General features: G+C 42.5%; 1 protein-coding gene across 1 annotated transcript in view; it reads right to left on the bottom strand.

Annotated features, from left to right (window-relative positions):
- The window catches only part of LOC122807560 (sodium- and chloride-dependent taurine transporter-like), a 1880476-nt gene that overhangs the window by 1212458 nt on the left and 648034 nt on the right, over positions 1–19984 (bottom strand). Inside the window, exon 2 of the mRNA XM_044078473.1 lies at positions 14799–15037. Coding sequence (XP_043934408.1) covers positions 14799–15036 — 238 coding nt within the window. The 5' untranslated portion in view covers position 15037. The remainder of the gene's footprint in view (positions 1–14798; positions 15038–19984) is intronic.

Genomic DNA, 19984 nt, shown 5'->3' with positions numbered 1-19984 from the left:
TGATAATACGCTCCATGGCCTTGCAGATAAGGCTTGTCAGACTGATGGGATGGTAGTTTCCGGGATCCAAGGTGGATCCCCCCTTGTGGATTGGGATAACTGTAGCTCTGCGCCACTCAGTGGGCACGAAACCTGAGGTGAGGCTATGATTAAACATAACACTTAGGTGAGGTGCCTGTTCATATTGTAGTTCATGTAATACACAGCCTGGGATGTCATCTGGTCCCATGGATGGTCCCATGGATGCTGTATTCTTGGCTTTAGAGTGCATTTTGTACCTGTGTAGCCGTTATTACTGGAATTTGGCAATCCTACGGTATTGAGATGGGCCATTTAGGGGGTGAGAGGGGGGTGAAGTTGGCACTGAATCGATCTGCCAGGATATTGGCAATATCCTTCGGATCAGTATATTTAATGCCATTCTGTTTTAGCTCAGAGCAGATCTGAGCATTGCCATTTAGATTCTTGACACAGTTATAGAATGCTTTGTGGTTGTCTTTGGAATCTTTGGCAATTTTATTTTCGTAACTAGCTTTGGAGGATTTTATGAGGCATCTCAGTTTCCTACTGAGGCTAGTAAGGGAGTTTTTTGCATCCTGGGATTTTCCTCTTTTCTGCAAAAGTTTCTTCCTTTTGTTGTAAAGTTTGTTTATGGCAGGGGACCACCAGATTGGCTTCCTTTTTTTGGATGAGAGCATTTTGGTTCTGTTTGGGATGGCACGATTCATGCATGAGTGGATGTGCTCGTACAGTGCCTTAGTGTAGGATTCAGCAGTTGAACTTTCAGTTCCCGTCTGCATGGGTGTCATGAAGTTTGTCACTTCTGACTTGAGTAGCATGAAGTTGGCTTTGGAGAAGTTTTTTATGGTGGTTTCTTTACTGGGGGGTGGGATGTGGATGTTAAGGGTGATTAGCTCATGGTCAGACCTGACTAACGAGGGGGTGACCATAGGTATGGAGCATTGATTTCCCATGTTGGTAATGACCAGGTCTAGGATATTGGAGCCCCTGGTGGAACTATGGATTAGTTGATCCAGGGCGTTGGAATTTATGAATTCCAAGAAACGTTGCGCAAAGGTGTTGGGACATGAGTAGTTTTCCAGTTAATTTTCGTGAGAAATTCCTTTTCAGATGGGGCTGCTAAGAATTTATTTGGCCTCCGAGGGACTGGTTCCATAGTGTCTGGTGACTCCTATGCCTTTTGACTAACCAAGTCCAAAAGGTCATCAAAAGGCGAAGACACCCATGAGACTGAATGTTGAGATCCAAAAGCCTTCAGATACACCGACTCCTCATCAGAAGGGTTGATGGTTTTCCAGCCACCTCTCTGTTTCAGGATTTTGAAGATATCTGCAAAGGAGACAGCTTCAGCGGACAAACATGGGGACCCTTCTGACTCCGCAAGGTCAGTGTCAGAGGTGATTTTGGACTCATCAGGGGAGTCTATATCCTTCTTCTTGCATGTTCTCTTTCGAGTAGCTTCCTCAGAAGGGTATTCTAGGGAGGTCTCGGAAGAGTGGGGTTCACCCAATGTGGTTCCCTGAAGCTCTGGATCTCTGCTGTTCTGTGGATGGGGTGGTGCTGAGACAGAAGCAGGTGCCTTGGGGGGAGAATACCAGTATCCTTGTGTAGAGCTGTAGGCGGGGACAGCACATTCCTCATCAGCTCGAAGGCAGATCCCCCTGGCTCCGAGGACACCTCTGGTTCTGAGGAAACAGAGGGAATCCCTGGCTCCACGGAGATCAGCTCAGAGGCTGATGTAGGAGCCGAGCTCAGCCTAGCTGAAGCACCGAGAGGTAAACTCAGAAGTGAAGAAACTTGGGTCCGAGCATCTCCCCCCCTGGAGCCGACCAGACAGCTTCGGCTCCTAGACACTCCAGATGGCACAAAGAGTGTCATAGAGGGGATCAGTTCCGAAATCTCCTGGAGAGGTCTTGGAATCAAAGAGTCTACAGCAAGTGGTATCTGGCATTCCAGCTCCAAAGATCCAGCTTGGCTCGGAGGAGGAATAGTCGTGGATGTAACAGTCTTGGATGGCTCTGAAGCCAGTTGAGTCGAAGCCGAAAACAATTTAGCCAGTGCCAGCGACTTCAAAGGTCTGTGCACCACCCTTTCCACGTCATTGTCCGATAAGCTCCTAGAGGACCTGGAGGAGAGGGTTGGTGAGCAAGATCTCTCCAATATGGGAGATCTCAAGGTAGGGGAGACCAGTACTAGTTCAGTGGACCGGCTCTGAAAAGTAGTCGCTTTCAGATCCAAAGCCCATGGAGCCGAAGGACTTAATTTGCCCAAGTCAATGATCTCTCTTAGTTCTGAGGGCTGTGGAGTTGAGAAGACTGACATTTAAGAAGTTTTTGCCAATTTCTGAGGTGGCTCTGAATGAACCGAAGAAGAGGAAGAAGGAGATGGTATTTTCATAGGTTTGTCACCTTTAGGGGATTTATTTGAAGAAGATGAGCTCTGTAAAGCTTCATCAAAAGCAGGTTTCAGGAGTCCTTTGAGAATTAGCTTGTTCTTTCTTTCCTGTAAGACACAGGAGCTTAAAGAATAACAGAACGTGCATGTCTCTTGGAGGTGAATGGCCCCAAAACAATAAACACAAATATTATGCCCATCAGTGATGGACAACTTTTGAGAACATTTCTAGCACTTTTTAAAGCCCAAAGGCTTAGGTTCTTTCTCTCTACTTTCCTTTGACATTTTAAAAAGGAAACACAACTACTATATCAACAAAGAAGTAAACACTAAATCACACATCTATAAGAAAAACTACCACCCACAATATTTAAATTTCTAGTTACACACTATAATAACATGGCACATCTATTAAGAAAAAAGGAACATCTCTTCCCAATAAGTTAAACGGGCACTAGGCCCTTTAACTTAAATGGACCTAGTAGAGCTACAACAAGACAGACACAGGACAAACCCTCTAAGTTAAACGGGCACTTAGTTCTCTAACGAAAACGAGTTAATGTAGACAGACAAGGGAATATACACTCTAAACACTATTCTACAGACAAAAAATGATGGGAAAAGGGAGAAATGGCCTTGCGACTAAACGAAGGCCAGCAAGCAACAACACAGCAGCAAAATTAAATAGCACATGCAACTACAGAAGAAAAAGCTATCTAAATTACTCAAACTAAACTAATTATGTATATTATAGGTAAATACAAGAAAATATATAAAGTTTTAAAGAAACTTATCCACGGCCAAGGAGAGAGCATTCGAACTCGTAAAGCAGCAAACGAGATCTGGGGATTACACCACTGCATGATGGGATATCTATTCAGCCATGAGCCGAGTGAAAGACTTCGAGCTAGTGTATTTAGCAGAGTCGGAGCTGAGGATCAGCTCCAAACCCATCCAGTAAGAATGAAGGTGAGATAGGACAACATAACATCTTTAGTTATGCCCTTAATACAATACAAAGTCGTAGTTATTCCAAAACATAGCATTTTACCAAAACACATGCAATCACCTTGCTTTCTTTCTGCTTCATATGCTCTTTTTTCTTTTATGTTTGTTTTGCTTGTTTAAGCCCTTTTTATGCCCAGTGTACTTTTCTTGTGCTAGTTTTACTCTAAACATGCCTAATTTTGCATGTAACACACTCATTTTGCTTTTTACATGCTTGTTTTATCTTTAAACGTGCTCGTTTAGCTTTACTGTTAATTGTTTCATCAAATACGTTTGTTTGAAACATTTCTTCTAGTTATCAAACCTTTCTTGCCTTCCGCTTGCTTAATAGTGTGGTTTGTGCCCTTGTAATGCCCCTTTTTTGTCTTTTCTATCAAGTAAACAGTCCGTGTTACTTCTCATTACCTTTGATTCTTTTCTGGCTCTTTTTGTGCTCATTCTCGTTTCTCTTAGTTTTACCTTCACTGTCTTCTCTGCACCTCATGGCTCCGGATTTTATTCCCTTCCATCCCGGTTCTGACACCATGCCACTCCCCCATTATGGAAACAATAAGGTTACTGGCTTTAACTTATATAAAACTAGCAACTGTATTCAGGCATGCTATCTCTGTGACTGCTCTTACAAAATGGCCCTCTCGAGTGCACTTGTTTGAGACTTTACATGTGCACATACAATCTTGACACACTTCTTAAAGATACAGCACACGTCACTTGCACTTCGATCAACAGTTCTGTTTTTTAGACAAGAAACAGGATCTGGGAAAGCTTGGGAGGGGGGTTGAAAATATATGGAAACACCCTAAATTAATTTCCTCTCTTATCAAATTGTTTTAGCACCTGAGAATCAAATGGGCCAAATAAACACTCCTTATCTAAATTTGAATTCAAAATTTCAGACTTTACCTCATCACAAAACTTTTGATTACGCACCCCGGCATATCTCCTCAATAATGTAGCAGACCCAGTCGTCACAGAAACAATATCTGCACAATCACACTTAGTTTTGCACGTTTTGATACTTGAGAAATGTTAGGAATAATAGCATTTAGACAGGACCTACCTTCATGGGGAAGTGTCGTAGCTAATTCACAAAAGAAATAGTCCGCTTTTCCCGCACAATAAAGGGTTTTCCTCCAAGTCCAGAAAAAATATTTTCCTTCACCGATAGTTGCACAAAATTGAATTTATTAAGTAGCAAGCAGTTAAAACAGATAAAACAGAATCAGTCCGTACCATAAACCAGCACCGGTAGTCGGTTTCTTGGTTTGGTTTAAAATAGCAGCAAACACCAGCAAACAAACAACACCACCAGCTCGTCTTACATATTACTTGAGCGTCAAAGATTGAGCGTGCTTTCGTCCATAGATTACTGGACTTCTTCAGAATCTCTTTCAGAAATTCAGAATCAGAATCAGAATTCTCAAAAACTGTCTGTACAAAAAAGTATAACATTTGCATATGAGTCTGACAGTTAAAAATTCTATATGCCAAAGTGGAAGAAGAAAAAATTATTTTACCAGATCTATCTAATAATGTCCCCTCCTTGTCCACATATGAAAAGTTAGAGGACACCAGCAGCCTGCTCCCAGGTGGTGAAGATGTGTATATGGCAGCATGGTCAGACCTAAGGTGCGAAACTAAATGTTTGTTTGTTTGAGAAACTTTACACAGTCTATCTCCTTCTTTTGGGGATTGAAGGTAAGAATCAGGGTTGCTACATAAAATATATCCTGCAAGGCTGGCACTAATGTAGGAATGGGAGTAGAATAAGGTATATGCACTTTTAACATACCATAATATCTCCTCAATTCAAGAGGAACATCCATTTCTTCCCATAAAACACCTCATTCATCCTGGCTATAATCTGTGAAACTATGATCCCATGAAAAGAAAATTTTCTCCAAAACAGGTTGTTAGGACCAGATTTCCTCTGAATTAGAGAACCAGGCTTGTGAATCTGCAGAAGAAGAAGAAGCTCTGTCCCTATGTCAGAATCTTCTGACATGTCTTCCTCAGGAATGTTTCTGCTGACGTCTTTTACAGGTACAGTATTCTAAGTACCAGGATTAACAGCCTATAATGAGAAGTTATGTACCTACCATAACGTTCCATGTTAGTTGTCTTCTCTCGCCTTCTTTCTGGCTGGATGGGTTCGGAGCCGATCCTCGGCTCCGACTCGACCACTTACTAAAGCTCGAGAGCTAATTTTACCGGCTCGAGGCAACCCTATATCCCATGATACAAGGCGATAACTACCCAGATCTCGTTTGGTAGCTAAGGAAAAATTATGCAATATATCCCTCCAACTGGAGAGGAGGAGGAAGAGGTAATAATCCCCCGAAAAAAACCCAACCTGATCTAGTGACACTAGTAAGCTGATTATCTGGAAAAATTGGATCAGGACTCTTCAAGGAAGAGGAACAATCTTCTCGGTCTGACCAGGCTAGGGGGATGGTGGGCAGGACGCAAGAAAGAAGGCGAGAGAAGACAACTAACATGGAACGTTATTGTAGGTACATAACTTCTCAATGTTAAGTTGTCAATCTCGCCTTCATTCTTGCTGGATGGGACCGCGTCCCTAGCACCTTTATCCTGGGTGGCTCAATGGAACAGACTCTTGAGAACGGTGGAACCAAAATTTGATCTGTTTCTGGAGGTCAAGTCCAATTTGTAATGCGAAACAAAGGTATGAGGAGAGACCCATGTGGCTGCTGGAAGTCTAGCCTGAAAAGCTGTAGATGTAGCTAGTGCTCTGGTAGAATGGGCTTTTGGCCTAGAAATCAACTCTTTACCTCTGAGTTGATAAATGCATGTAATCACAGAAGACAGCCACCTAGATAGGGTTACCTTGGATACCGGAAGGCCTTTCCTGTTCTCTGCATAGGATAAAAACAGTTGATCAGATTTCCTAAATTGTTTGGTTCTGTCCAGATAATATCTGAGTTAGCGGTGAACATCGAGATAATGTAGTTTTTGTTCTGCTCTATTAGAATAATTTGGGAAAAAAACTGGAAGATCAATAGATTGATTTAAGTTCGTCTGCAATGCCACTTTGGGTAAGAAAGACGGATTAGTCCTTAGAGAAACTCTGTCTTTGTGGAAGATTAAGTAGGGAGGGCGAATGCAGAGGGCATGAAGCTCAGATACTCTCCTGGCAGAAGTAATGGCGACCAGAAAGAGTGTCTTCCAAGAAAGAAATTTCAATGAACAGGTAGCTGCAGGTTCAAAAGGGGGAAGAATCAAGGATGTTAAGATTAAATTTAGATCCCACTGTGGTGGGGGGTCTCTAATTGGAGGTTTAAGTAAAAATATACCTCTAAGGAATGCCTTGCAAAGTTTATGTGACATGATGTTGTGGTCCAACAAGCCGATATGAAAATTTGAAATGGCTGCCAACTGAACTGTTACTGTGGAGGAAGAAGATCCTGAGTGAAAAATTTCGGCTAGGAAGTCCAAGACCGAATGAATTGGAGCAGTAAAGGGATCTATGTTCCTAGCTTTTGCCCAGAAGGAGAAACATTGCCACTTACTAGTGTAAATCCTTCTGGTGGAAGATTTAAGGGAAGCTACTATGATATCCCGGACAGGATTAGAAATCATAGGAAGCCTGGCTAGGCATGGAAGTGGAGCAACCAAGCAGTGAGGTTGAGAGAATGTATGGATTGGTGCAGCTGCCCCGACTGGTGGGTCAGAAGATCTGGAACCGGGTCCAGATGCCATGGCTGTTCCAAAAGATAACGATGTAGGAATGGAAACCATATCTGTCGGGGCCAATAAGGGGCAATGAGAATCATCTTGGCTCTCAAGGCGGTTGCTTTCTGAATTACTTGTGGTATTAGAGGAAAGGGAGGAAAGGCATAGAGAAGTCCCCGGGGCCAATCTTGGATTAGAGCGTCTCTGGGGGGATGGCCTGGAAGGGGGAAGAGGGAGAAGAAGTCGGGGCATTTGCTGTTTTGAGGCATAGCAAAAAGATCGCAGCAAGGAATGCCCCACTTCTGAAAAATCTCTTCCGTCACAGATTGTTTGCGAGACCACTCATGAGGCAGGAGAATAGCTCTGCTCAACCTGTCCGCTATGGTGTTGGATTTCCCGAGGATATGCGTTGCTATCAGAAACCGCTGAGAAGAGATTGCCCACTGCCAAAGTCTGAGTGCCTCTCGACACAGTGGATAGGACTTGGTTCCGCCCTGCTTGTTGATATACCACACTACGGACATATTGTCCATTTGGACTGCAATAGTCCTCAGGGGAAGAGAGTCGTGGAGGGCTTGCAACATTAAAAGCACTGCTCTCATCTCCAGGACATTTATGTGCAGGTGGCATTCGAAAGGTTGCCAAGTGCCATGGATCATCCTGCCCTGATAATGCCCCCCCCTCCACCTGATCAGGGAGGCGTCCGATGTAACCGTGGCGACCGGGGCGGGAGGAACAAAGGGTCTGCCCTGATGGACTTGAGGGGACAATATCCACCAGGTCAGATGCCTTTTGCAAATTGGAGTTATCATGATCCTGTGACACATGGGAAGTCGTTGAAAGGACCATTGGGCAAACAGCATCCATTGTAGGAGACACATGTAAAAGCGAGCAAGGGGAAGAAGTGTTATGGCGGCCGCCATAAGACCCAATACTTTCAGGGCAAACCTGGCCTGAATTTTGTCGCTCTGGAGAAACACATGGATGTGGTTTTGAATTTCCAAGATCCTTTGGTCTGTTAACTTTGCTGAAAGTTGTACGGTGTCCAACTTGGTGCCTATAAAGGTAATAGATTGACAGGGCGACAAGGCAGATTTTTCGAAATTTATAGAAATCCCTAGCCCTCTGCAAATGTGAATGGTGTAATCTCTGGCTTGGAGAAGTTGATGCCTGGTGGTGGCAGTGAGGAGCCAGTCATCTAGATATGGAAACACCTGGAATCCTTGACGTCTCAGGTGAGCCGTAACCGCTGCCATACATTTGGTGAACACTCTGGGGGCTGTAGTGAGTTCAAATGGCAGGGCTCTGAATTGGAAGTGACTGGCACCCAGCTGAAAGCGGAGAAACCTTCTGGAGCGCCTGTGAATTTTTATGTGATAGTACACATCCTGAAGGTCCACCGAGCACATCCAATTGTCCTTGCCCAGAAAGGGTAGAATGGACTGAAGCGTGACCATCCGGAATCTTGTTTTCTTTACAAACTTTAGTTTGCTGAGATCTAATATTGGTCTCCAGTCCCCTGTCTTTTTTGGTACTAAAAAGAACCTTGAGTAGATTCCTATTTGGTCTGCTGGGTCTGGCTGGATGGCTCTTTTTGCTAGCAGTTTTGATATCTCTGGTACTGCTATTTCCCTTAGACCGGGTGGAACGTCTGGAAGGGTTCCCTTTTGCTGAATTGGGGTTTGGATAAAGGGAATTTTGTAACCCTCGGATATGATCGACTGTACCCATTTGTCTTGAGAAAGGGAAAGCCAGGCTTTTGGGTACAGCGATAATCTTCCCCCGACTGCCTCCAAAGGTGGACAATCGGGCAACATCTCAGGGATGCTGGAAGGGTTTGTCAGAGAGAGAGACTCCTTGCTACCCTGATTCTGCGGACCCCCTCTGCCCCTAGGGCGGCATCTGTTGTTGTTACCCCCTCTGCCTCTGGGGGTAAACTGACCTTGTGCGTCAGGCGTGACTCCTTGAGATTTGCGGAACCACATTTTCCCTCCCTTCTGACCTTTTGGTTAAGGTCTTGAAGGGGTGGAGAAATGGACTCCTACGGCAGAAAGAGTCTTGCCATCTTGTTCGCATCTAGTCAAGGTGTCAATCACTTGAGGTCCGAACAAGGTCGAACCATCAAAAGGAGAGTTTGTGAAGGACGCCTTGAAGGGGTCTGCAAAATTACAAAGCCACATCCAGGATTGACACCTTAAAGCCACTCCTGTGCCTGCGGCCCTACTCACTCCATCGGCTGCATATGAAATGAGCCGCATGGAGGAGTTAACAATGGAGTTTAGGATTCCTAGCTGTGAGTTAATTTTATCCTGGGACCCAGCAGCTGACAGATCCTGTAAAACTTCTTCCAATTCTTTAAGAACATCTCTTTGAAGGCTGGTGAAGTGACACAGGTAGTTCAGCGACCGCATGGCAAAGGTCACTGAAGAAAATATCCGCTTGCCGTACCTATCCATAGTCCTGGAATCCTTGTTAGGAGGATGGGCAGGTACTGAAGGATCAGCTAATTCCTTCTTGGTGGCTGCAGCCACCACCATGGCATCAACCGGGACACCTTTTGTCAAAAATTGCCTATCAGGTGGGGCCGTGATGAATTTAGAAGGCCTCTGAGGAATGGGTTCCACCAAATCCGGGGCCATCCACGCCTTCCGAGCCACCACGTCCACAAGAGGGTCGAAAGGTGGAGACACCCAGGAGGTGGAGGGTCGAGACCCGAACGCCTCCAGGTATACCGACTCGTCCTCGGAAGGATTAAGGGAAGGCCAGTTCCCCCTCTGCTTAAGAAGTTCAAGGATGTCTGAGAAAGAGACATCCTCAGAGGGGGACCTTGGGGATCCCTCCGACTCATCCAAGTCAGTATCGGATGTAATAGACTCGGGGGAGTCTAAATGTTTCCTCTTACATGTCCTATTATGTGGAGGCTCACCTGACGGGTCAGGAGAAGCCTCGGAAGAGGAAGATATTCCCAGTGGGGAAACCTAAGGCGTTGGATCTCTGGGTCCAGGAGCAAGAGAGTGGGAAGAGACGTCAGCAGGCACTGTAGTGGGAGGAGCTGATGGAACTGACCGTTGACTACGCCCTGGGGCTAGTACACTCCTCATCACCTCGAAGGCTCCCCCATCAGAGAGGCCAGAAGGCTCCCGCTCCGAAGAGATAGGAACCCCAGGCCGCACCGACAGGGATGGCTCCGTGGCTGATGTCGCGGCTGAGCTCACCAGCGCCGAAGCTCCGAGAGGGAGAATGGGGTCGGACAAGGGTCTGATGCCACTCGCCCCCTCGGAGCTGACGAGAGAGACCAGACGCCCGGATCCCTCCAATGAAGGCATCAAGGAGGAGATCGGAGCAGAGGACGACGGAGCCGAAGGGGAAGGTGATATCGGCTCCGAAGCCACAACAGTCACGGCTCCGAGGAGCTCCGGCTCCGAGCTCTGTAGGAGAGTCGAAGGAGGAATGTTAGGTGGATGTGTAATAGCTACTGTCTGATGAGACGGGCTATGGAGCATTTGGGCCAATGCCTGAGACTTTAATAGTCTACTCACCACTCTCTCAAGGTCGTGGTCAGACAGCCTGGATGACCGAAAAGACCGGCTCCGATGGCTCAGCTCCGAGAGCAGGGGTGATCTCGGAGCCGAATGTATAGACTCCAACGAAGGAGATCTTGATCTCTTCCTGGAGATGGGTGGAGCCGAAGGAGCCGAGGATACGTCGGCTCCAGCCAGAGCCGACAGTGAGTGCCTAGATTTAGCGGCATCGGCGCCGGATGGAGCCGATGCTGTAAGCTGTGACCTAGGAGGATCGGCTCCGGCCGGAGCCGATCTCGTCACAGAAGGCGAACCAGTAGCCGATGGCTTAGGGCTTGGAGCCGAAGGCTTAACTGGTTTCGAGGGCTTCCCCGGAGCAGACTTAGTCGGGGAGCTCTCAGGCTTTAATAAGCCCCTCAGTATTAGTTTATTTCTGCGTTCCTGCAGGACTCTTGGGCTGAAGGCGTGGCAGACAGCACAAGAGTCCTGCAGGTGCAGAGGTCCCAGGCAGTAAACACAAGAAATGTGACCGTCTGTCAGAGACATTTTCTGACAGCACGAGTCACACTTCTTGAAGCCTGAGACCTTTGTGTCCTTCGACATAACTGTGTCGAGGGAGCACTAAGTAACAAAAACACACACACAATAAACCCCAATCCAAATAAAAATTAAAACAGGGATACAAACACAGCCAAACACCACACAGAATCCCTGACAAAAAGTTAGGAAAGGGAGAGGCTTAAGCACTAACTTAGGGGAAGTGATAAATAACTGGAAAAAAAAAAAGGGGGAAAACACTAACGGGAATAGGGTTAAAAACTAATCGTTAAGAGTTAAAACAACAACAGTAGTGGACTAACTAAAGGGGAGTGACTAAAAGTCTGAAATTTGAAAAACTTACCAGGAGCCGGTAAAAATGCACCTCGCATGCGAAAGCGGCAAACGAGATCTGGGTAGTTATCGCCTTGCATCATGGGATATAGGGTTGCCTCGAGCCGGTAAAATTAGCTCTCGAGCTTTAGTAAGTGGCCGAGTCGGAGCCGAGGATCGGCTCAGAACCCATCCAGCAAGAATGAAGGTGAGATTGACAACTTAACATCAGTTTCTTAGCCAAGGTAAGAAAGAAAATAATCTTTTCTAATAGACACCAAGTCTTTAGATGAACAATGTTTTACCTTTTGTGTTTTCTTTACAGGTATTCCTGATGACCGACTCTACTTCTGTCCCCATCAAGAGGTCTCTTACCCCAGCTACATTAAGCAGCATCTCTTGCAGTGCCTATGTGCCATGGAAAAGATGGTTCTCCCAAGCCTGGTTTAGACAATGGAACAGCTGCAGAGGACATTGCTGACCCTCAGTTTGTGGTGGCTGAATAAACTTCACCAGAGAAAGCTGAAGAGTTAAATGAATGGCCTGAGGAATGACTGCTGGCCAGTGCAGAGTCATCCACCATCACATAACGCATCGACTGAGCCTGTGCAGCCAGCAATGACTCTTTGGTAAGCTATATTTTCTTTCTACAAACAGCAAAAGACAGTCTAACTAGAACTGGGTAGGTATCCATGCTGTGAACAACAAAAATGCTTCAAATGTGGCAAGCTTCAATAGAATGAGTCAGTCAGAAGATAAGTTGTCAAACAGTGTTCACAAGCAATGCACTTACACTCACATACACAGTCCCCTAAACAGTGTAATGCAAAAGCAGCACACAAAATTCCAGTCAGAAACTCCTTAGGATAAAATTCAGTCTGACAGAAAAAATGGCAGGTAAGTTGTCACACAGTATCACAAGTACTAAAATATCCAGTAATAGTTCCTGCCTAATAAAACACTTCCAACACTAAACTTCAACATAAATACATAACGTTTACACAAGCAGTACATTTTCTCAAAGAAAGCCTCAAATTAGTCAAAGCAAAAAACAGCAGTCCTTGACAAGATGCTTTAAATGTTAAAAAATACTGGGTTTCTTAAAGGGGAAGTACTGCTAATTAGCTAAACAAAATAAATAGCAAATGTTTTTCTTTTTTTTTTCTTAAAAAGACAAAACTAGGTGTGGGGTTACGCAAAGGGGACTTATCTGCCAAAATGATGCTGAAGGCTGACTGCTACTCTTGAACAGCCTCTGAGTGATGCTACTTCATGAGGCCGCAAGACATTTCTTCACTTCAACTGCTAATTTCTACTCCTCAGGGATAACATCAACAGTCAGAATGAAGGTGTGTGAGAGGGGGGCACAGCTTTGGGAAGCTGTCCACTTGTGTCATAGGCAAGACACAAACCATACAGCCTAAAGGCAGTGGGAATGATGACCATATTTCTTTACAAATGCTTTAAATGAAAATTACAATTGCCTGGATTTTATTTACAAAGCAAAATAAAATATGAACTTTTATTCTGCTTCAGATTGGTTTATACTTCCAGAGTTGGATAATGCTTTTCTTTCCTGAAGTCTACATCTGACTAATTGTTTATGTGCATCAGGAATAATGAAATAACATTCTTTTCTGTGCTTCTGAAATAATGAAAAGAATAGTCTCTTTATGATTAGTTCAGATTGTTGTTGAAATTCTCAGGCTTTAGTAAATCACAATTTTTCTTTCATTTGATTATCTGAAGTTCACTGCACTCAAGAGCCTGAAGTGAACACTGAACCTGCATATACGAGTTGTGATACTATATATGAATTAATTCAGTGCCACTGTTAAGCCTCCAATGCATCAAAAGAGTTGCAAACATGAACCTTAGGACATAAAAATTTCATAAATCAGAAAACAATATAACTTAAAAAAATGCTATATATCTGCCTCCCAGCAGTGAAGCAAAATGCAGATTTTGCAAGCTCTTATCTTGCAGGTGATTCTATCTGCAGAAAACATCACATTTAAGTAAATCACCTTTATAATAGCCAAAACCTTTACACGGTATACATCATAAAATATTTTGTTCCATAACACTGAGCCTATAATAACATTCCTGCAATGCAGTATATTAATACATTGTTGCTCACATACTTAATACACATGAAAACAATTACATTTCTCCTAACTAGAAAAAAACTTTTCTCTCCACTTACAATTCACTTTAAAGTATGCTATAAATGGAAAGCAAGCACTGGTATAGAATATAAAAACCTCATGTTGTTCAAGGTAAGAATCCATCTCCCCATTTCCTACCACTTATCTCCATTTATATTATGCTGTTTTCACATGCTGACAAGAAACTATTGTGCCTTGCAGCTCTCCAAAATGCATACATTATTTGTCTTGCGTATGGTGGTGCTGCAGTGGCATTGTCGCCTCACAGTAAGACGTCCTGTTCGATTCTCAACTAGAGCGTCTTCTGTGTGGAGACATGCGTGAATGGGCGTACCTTCGTTGAAGGTTGTGCGTCAGGGCTGGCAACTCGGCACATAAAAATCTACTGCCAATCATTAGCGGACCGGAGTTCCGCTGTGGCGACCCCTAACCAGGAAAAGCCGAAAGACACAACATCAATCAGCAATTTATACATTTTGTTTTCATTTCTCACATATTCCTGTTACATGTCAAAACTAATGCAAGATAACATTTCTGCACATTATGCATTGACATAAGCTTATTTATTAGTGCATGAAGGATAATCAACAAGTAATTTCACTTCAAAACTAAGCTACAACAAGCAGCACAAAATGTACAAAGCCCACAACTTTGAGAAACTAATAAACCCAGGCTCCATCTGCACTCATGAGGTCTCAAGATATGGAAAACACACACACACACACACACACACACCACAGCCTAAGGTTTCTGACAGTCAAATTCAACTCCCTAGTGTTGAAGACTCTCATTTTTTTGACTTTCCATTGAAAATGACTACCAGTGTGTGCCAATGGTGATTCTTTTTTCTGTATTTCACTTTTTCATTGTTTGTGTCTGTGGAGTGTTGTATATAAATTTGGGAGTATGAGGGTGTAGGAGAAGGGCTTGCCCACCCCCAAAATACACCCATTTTAAAAATGGTTGTCCTGCTAAGTTCCCAACAGCTTGAACACAGCAAGTTGTGACCTTGTCAAATTCAACATCAGGCACAGAAAGGTGAAGCAACAAACTTTTATCTCAGTCACTGATACAGAAAGGCATTCTCAAAACTGAAATGTCTATATGTAATGCTGAGTCTCACCTCCACCATTTTTGTAGCACAGGTAAGGAAAACGCCAAACATTCCCTAAGCCAATGAAGCCTCCTGCTACAGACAGTACAAAGTCAATTCGGCTAGACCATTTCTCTCGTGGTGGTGGTGGTGGTGGTTTTCCCTCAGCTTCATCTTCAGGATGAATGTCAGAATTTTTACGTGGCGAGGGTTTTTGAATATCACTGTGGAAATCCTCCAAGCATTTAACCTCTTCTTTATTTTCCATACTGTGAAGAAAAAGGCAGACTGTTTCAGAACCAGAGCAATTATTTTTACTTAAATTGTGTAACAGATTCCTAAAGCTGGTACTAAGCACTCTCACATTTAACACTGTGGAGATAAGAGAAAGTCAAAGTTCATCTTTCTCACCACATACTTTTACAAAAGTAGCTGTAAAACACATTAATCAGCCTACAATAATCTCTGAATTTTAAAGTATTTTCCTATAATCTAATTGGTTTTGTAACTCAGCTCTCCGCACTGCCCAGTAACATCATTTCACTTTGTACTTTATTATCTCTCTTCTCCATACCTATGCAGCCGACTACCCATTCCTAACCCACACTAAACTACTGACTACACCACATACATCATTCATTCTGATAATGCAGTGCATGGCACCCTTCAATACAAGGCATTAGCCTGTCTCATCAGACTACAGTCTGTGGAAATATTGATTTCATTTGACAAAACTTGCTATCTTCAGAAACCACTTAATCACCTTACTAAAAGTATCTACCCTCCACTGTCCTTATTTAATTATAATTTATTGGATCATGTTGATACTCCCTGGAATGTTGTTTTTATTCTGGTGCAGTGTACGTCAACTGCACACTCCTGTTTTTCACAAGAGTGGGTATAGGGACCAGTGTGGGGAAGAAGAGAAAATGAGTACAAAAACACTGGTAGCTTACAGAAGAATATAGGAAATAAAGTAAGTAAGCTGGAAGGAAAATATGATTGTGGAAATAATCAGCAAATACTGAAATATTAAAGAGTATGGGTGCTACTCATAAACATTGTGCACTGTGGAGCAGGATTAGTACACTTGGAAAGTTGTACAGCTGATTTTCACTAAAGACAGCCACCATAACCAGAGGGGTAATGGGGTGAATGGCTAATAGAAAGATAAATGGTTAGTAGATGGGATAGAAAACAGATGGGCCAGAAGTCATCAAGGATACAACAGTGACAGGACAAAAAATATGAGTGTGTTAAATCAGCAGAGTTATGCTTCTGTCAGGAATCACTATGGGCAGGATTGGCACTACAGATAAGAACCGCTGTAAGTCATAAAACCAGTAGTACAAAGGGGTGAAGACAGTATACACTGTCTTACCCCACTGTACAACCAGTGTTCTCCACACATACAAGCCAGCCTGCATCCCAAAAAAAAAAATGCTCATAAAGTTCTAAGTATCAGAGTACTAGCTAATCTCAAAGGAGTAAGTCATGTGAATCCAACATACTATCCAATGGCACTACTGCTAACACAGTAATCCACCTACTGAGCAACATATTGTATCCGTTAAAATACAAAGATAAAATAAACGGTTGCATTGTAAGAAAAACTCTACTGCCAATGAAGTCCCTGTGATGCAGGCAAACCTACTACTGCAACTTAACTTGTCTCACCCTCACCAAGCGATGTTTTTGAGTTCCTGTCAACATGAGTTTGTATACCACCAGATCCCCTTTTTACTATAATATAGTATTGTCTTGTCTGTGCAATGAAAGTTTGTGGGTTTTTTTTTTTTTAACAAATCACTCCATGACAAGGTGATGGACCACAGAAAAACAGTGATACATAGCGCAGTAAGGTACTTTATATCTCACTACAGAGGTAAATGAAGTAGTACAAAATACCTTGCTGAGCTACCAGTGACTAATGTGTTGTGCTGCCTTGCTACATGGCATAACCTGCACTCCAAGCATAGGGGTGCCTAGTATACCATGGGCACATTAACGAAGAACTGCATATACTGGTGCCAATATGAAATGGGGAAATGGGGTACTTGATATGGTGCACAAGATGCTTGTATGCATAGCATACTATGTCTTTAAATATTTGAACCTGCTTCAGATGTGTATGCGCATGTGTGTGGAGGGGAGCTGCATGAGAATGTGTCTCTATGTGTGTGTATGTGTGTGTGTGTGTGTGTGTGTGTGTGTGTGTGTGTGTGTGTGTGTGTGTGTGTGTGTGTGTGTCTTTGGCCTGTGTCTGTGTGTTTGAGATGTGATACAGAAAGTTAAACATTTCAAAATGAACAGATGTGGGTTTATTTATTAATTTATTTATTTTACATTTGTTGACCGGGCTAGTCCAACTGGATACATGTCCATTTTCAGTAGAGGCCCGGGGATTAAACATAGAAGGGAAGTTCTGCAGTATGAGATTGTATGGTGGAAGATCGAAAGGAAGATGGTTCCGAACAGAATTAAAGGACACGCTCTAGTGATTGGACATAAGAAACAAACATAATTATGCAACTGATAGAATATTATTAAGAAGCTCAAAGGAGGTAGAGATTACTGAACAGAAGCTTCTGGAAGAAAACTGAAGGCAGGAATTCTGAACATGGGGTTCTTTAATATATGTGCAGTTTGGGCCTGCCCACTGGCACAGGTACAGGTCATTAACCTATGCAACCAGTGGCCTTGTTTTGACTACATGTCCAGGCATCAAACAGCTAACCAGGTGGAGTTTACTGACATAAACAGGCAGCTCTTTTTCTTAGATGGATGTTGCAAGTTATGTCCACTACAGGATCATGCATAACAAGAACTAATGGCCAGTTCTAGCTAGCACAATGCAGTTTCAAGTGTAGGCAAAAAAACATCCTGAGTCATGGACAAATGTACAGTGAAACATAATCATACATTTTTTCTCCCAATATTTATACTATCATGTGAAGGACCTTAGAAGTCATCCATATAAATAAAAAAGAAAAAACAATCCAGGCTTCAATCCTATGATGGTGCCCTAGGTGTGTCCCAGCTCTCATCTCAACTACCACATTTACCACTGTAAACTTGTAAAGCTGATTTCCACTACAGAAAGCCACCATCACCATAGGGGCAACAAGGGTGCATGCTTAATGGGAAGTAATGAATAGTTAGTAGGTGGGATGGAAAACAGATGGACCAGAACCCACCAGAAATTCAGCAACAGGACAAAAAAATTGAGTGTGTTCACTCAGCAAGGTATGTTTCTGTTAGGAATCTCTATAGGCAGGGATTATCTTAAATGTACCCCTAGAACAAAAGACACATACTACACAGATAAGGACCGTATCAAACACGATATTCTAAACCTAGTTTAGTCAAATGTAAAAGGAGGTGCAAATCAGGGCAAAAGATGCAGTGGGAGGTGTGAGACTCAAACACTGTACAGACTATGGGCAGGCTGTCTTTGAGAAGCTTGCAGTTACAATGGCAGAGTAGGAAGCAGAAAATGTGCCAGGAGAATTTGAATGGAATAGTACTGGTAGCAAAGAAAATGTAGGTAAGAAAAAAAAAGGAAGAGAGGATGAATGTTTAGTAAGAAAGGAGGAAGCTGGAACTATGTTAACCAAGAAAATGCCTTTCAGTTAAGGAAAACAGAGGACCATGCGATGGAATGTTATGTGGGGGCTAAGAATGTATTTTATTTTTTATTTGTTGACCCCACCCCAATAGGGTACTGATCCCTCTGGACCATTTTTAGGTTCAAACCAGAGCGAATATATATATATATGTGCATGTATATATATATATATATATATATATATATATATATATATATATATATATATATATAGATATAGATAGATATATATAGATATATACATATAGAGAGAGATATTAAAAATCAATTACACTAACTCTAACAACTATCCCTAAAATATTGAGTATTTCAGCTGTAATTTCTTTTAACTGCACTCGGTGAGCCACTCAAGCGACTGTGAACTGTAAAGTGTTGGAAGAAAGAAACTTACAGCATCAAAAAATCAGTTACACTGACTTTAGCATTTATCCCTGGAAATATCCTGTATTTCAGCTGTAATTTCTTTTAACTACACTCAGTGAACCCAATCAAGTGACCAGGAACTGTAAAGTGCTGGAAGAAAGAAACTTGCTGCATCAAAAAAAAAAATCAGTGTAGGTCACAATCCAGACTCTGATTAATTAACTGGCTTGTTACTATGTTATTTGGAGAGCACACCAACAGGGACAATATCAAGCAGTTTCTGTTTTATTTACCCCCTCCTCCAAAAAAAATCTGATAAATAAGCTCTAAGTATATTTGTTTTCCCTTAGTTGTTGGGTAAAATAGCAAGCTTAATTTCCTAGAGCTGTAGTTTTTCTCCATATAGCTGTTGCTATTGTATAATACTAAGAAAAACAAAATTACCCTATAGCTGTTTTGCGATTACTGCAGTCCATTATGATTTCCCCAGAGTGTTGTTTATAAATGAGTAAAATATACTTACTTTACCAATAAAAATCACCAGTGGACTACAGTTCCTTTAACTTCCTACCTACCTTCAACCCAGACCATTTTATTGATTGTTTTTTCTGGTCACAAGCACAATGATTGGCTCTATCTTTCCCTGTAAGAACTGGTTCCCACCTGACCAATGAGGTAATCCTTTCACTCTCCCCCTAATGTACCTAGTTACTTTATTTAAACCTGCTGAAGATCAGGGGCCATTTTTAAAAAATAAACCAGATACTGCTCTTCTCTTTGCTGGTCCTGTGTGCTCCACATGTAACTACCCTTGCTATTTTCTCAGTGTTCCTTAAATTGTATGCTACTGAAATGCAAGATTTACAATATTAATAGCATCTAACATATGTACTTCTTTTGTATTTGATTTTTTGTTGACATAAGAGGTAATGATACATAACTGTGTATACTGACTTTATACCAACTGTTACCATGCTTATTAATAGGCCTTCTCTGACACGCTGATGTTATAACTCAATATACTACTAAAATGACTATGCAGCAGATTTAGTAATTATCTCTAAGGCTAGGTTTTATGTTTAAAATGTACAAGCCCCTTTAAGAAACTTAACAAAGTTTTACTTGTTTAATGATTGTAGTGGTGGTCACATGATAATTATAAATAAACAGGAATGCTATTAGAATCCTAACGGATTGGGTTACAGCTTTTAATTGATTATATATG

This window comes from Protopterus annectens, chromosome 7.part1 (assembly GCF_019279795.1).
Source record: "Protopterus annectens isolate FY-2018-M chromosome 7.part1, PAN1.0, whole genome shotgun sequence".
In the NCBI taxonomy this organism is placed as follows: Eukaryota; Metazoa; Chordata; order Ceratodontiformes; family Protopteridae; genus Protopterus; species Protopterus annectens.
The sequence above is the reverse complement of the archived record's forward strand: the minus strand, read 5'-3'. Positions and strand labels throughout refer to the sequence as shown.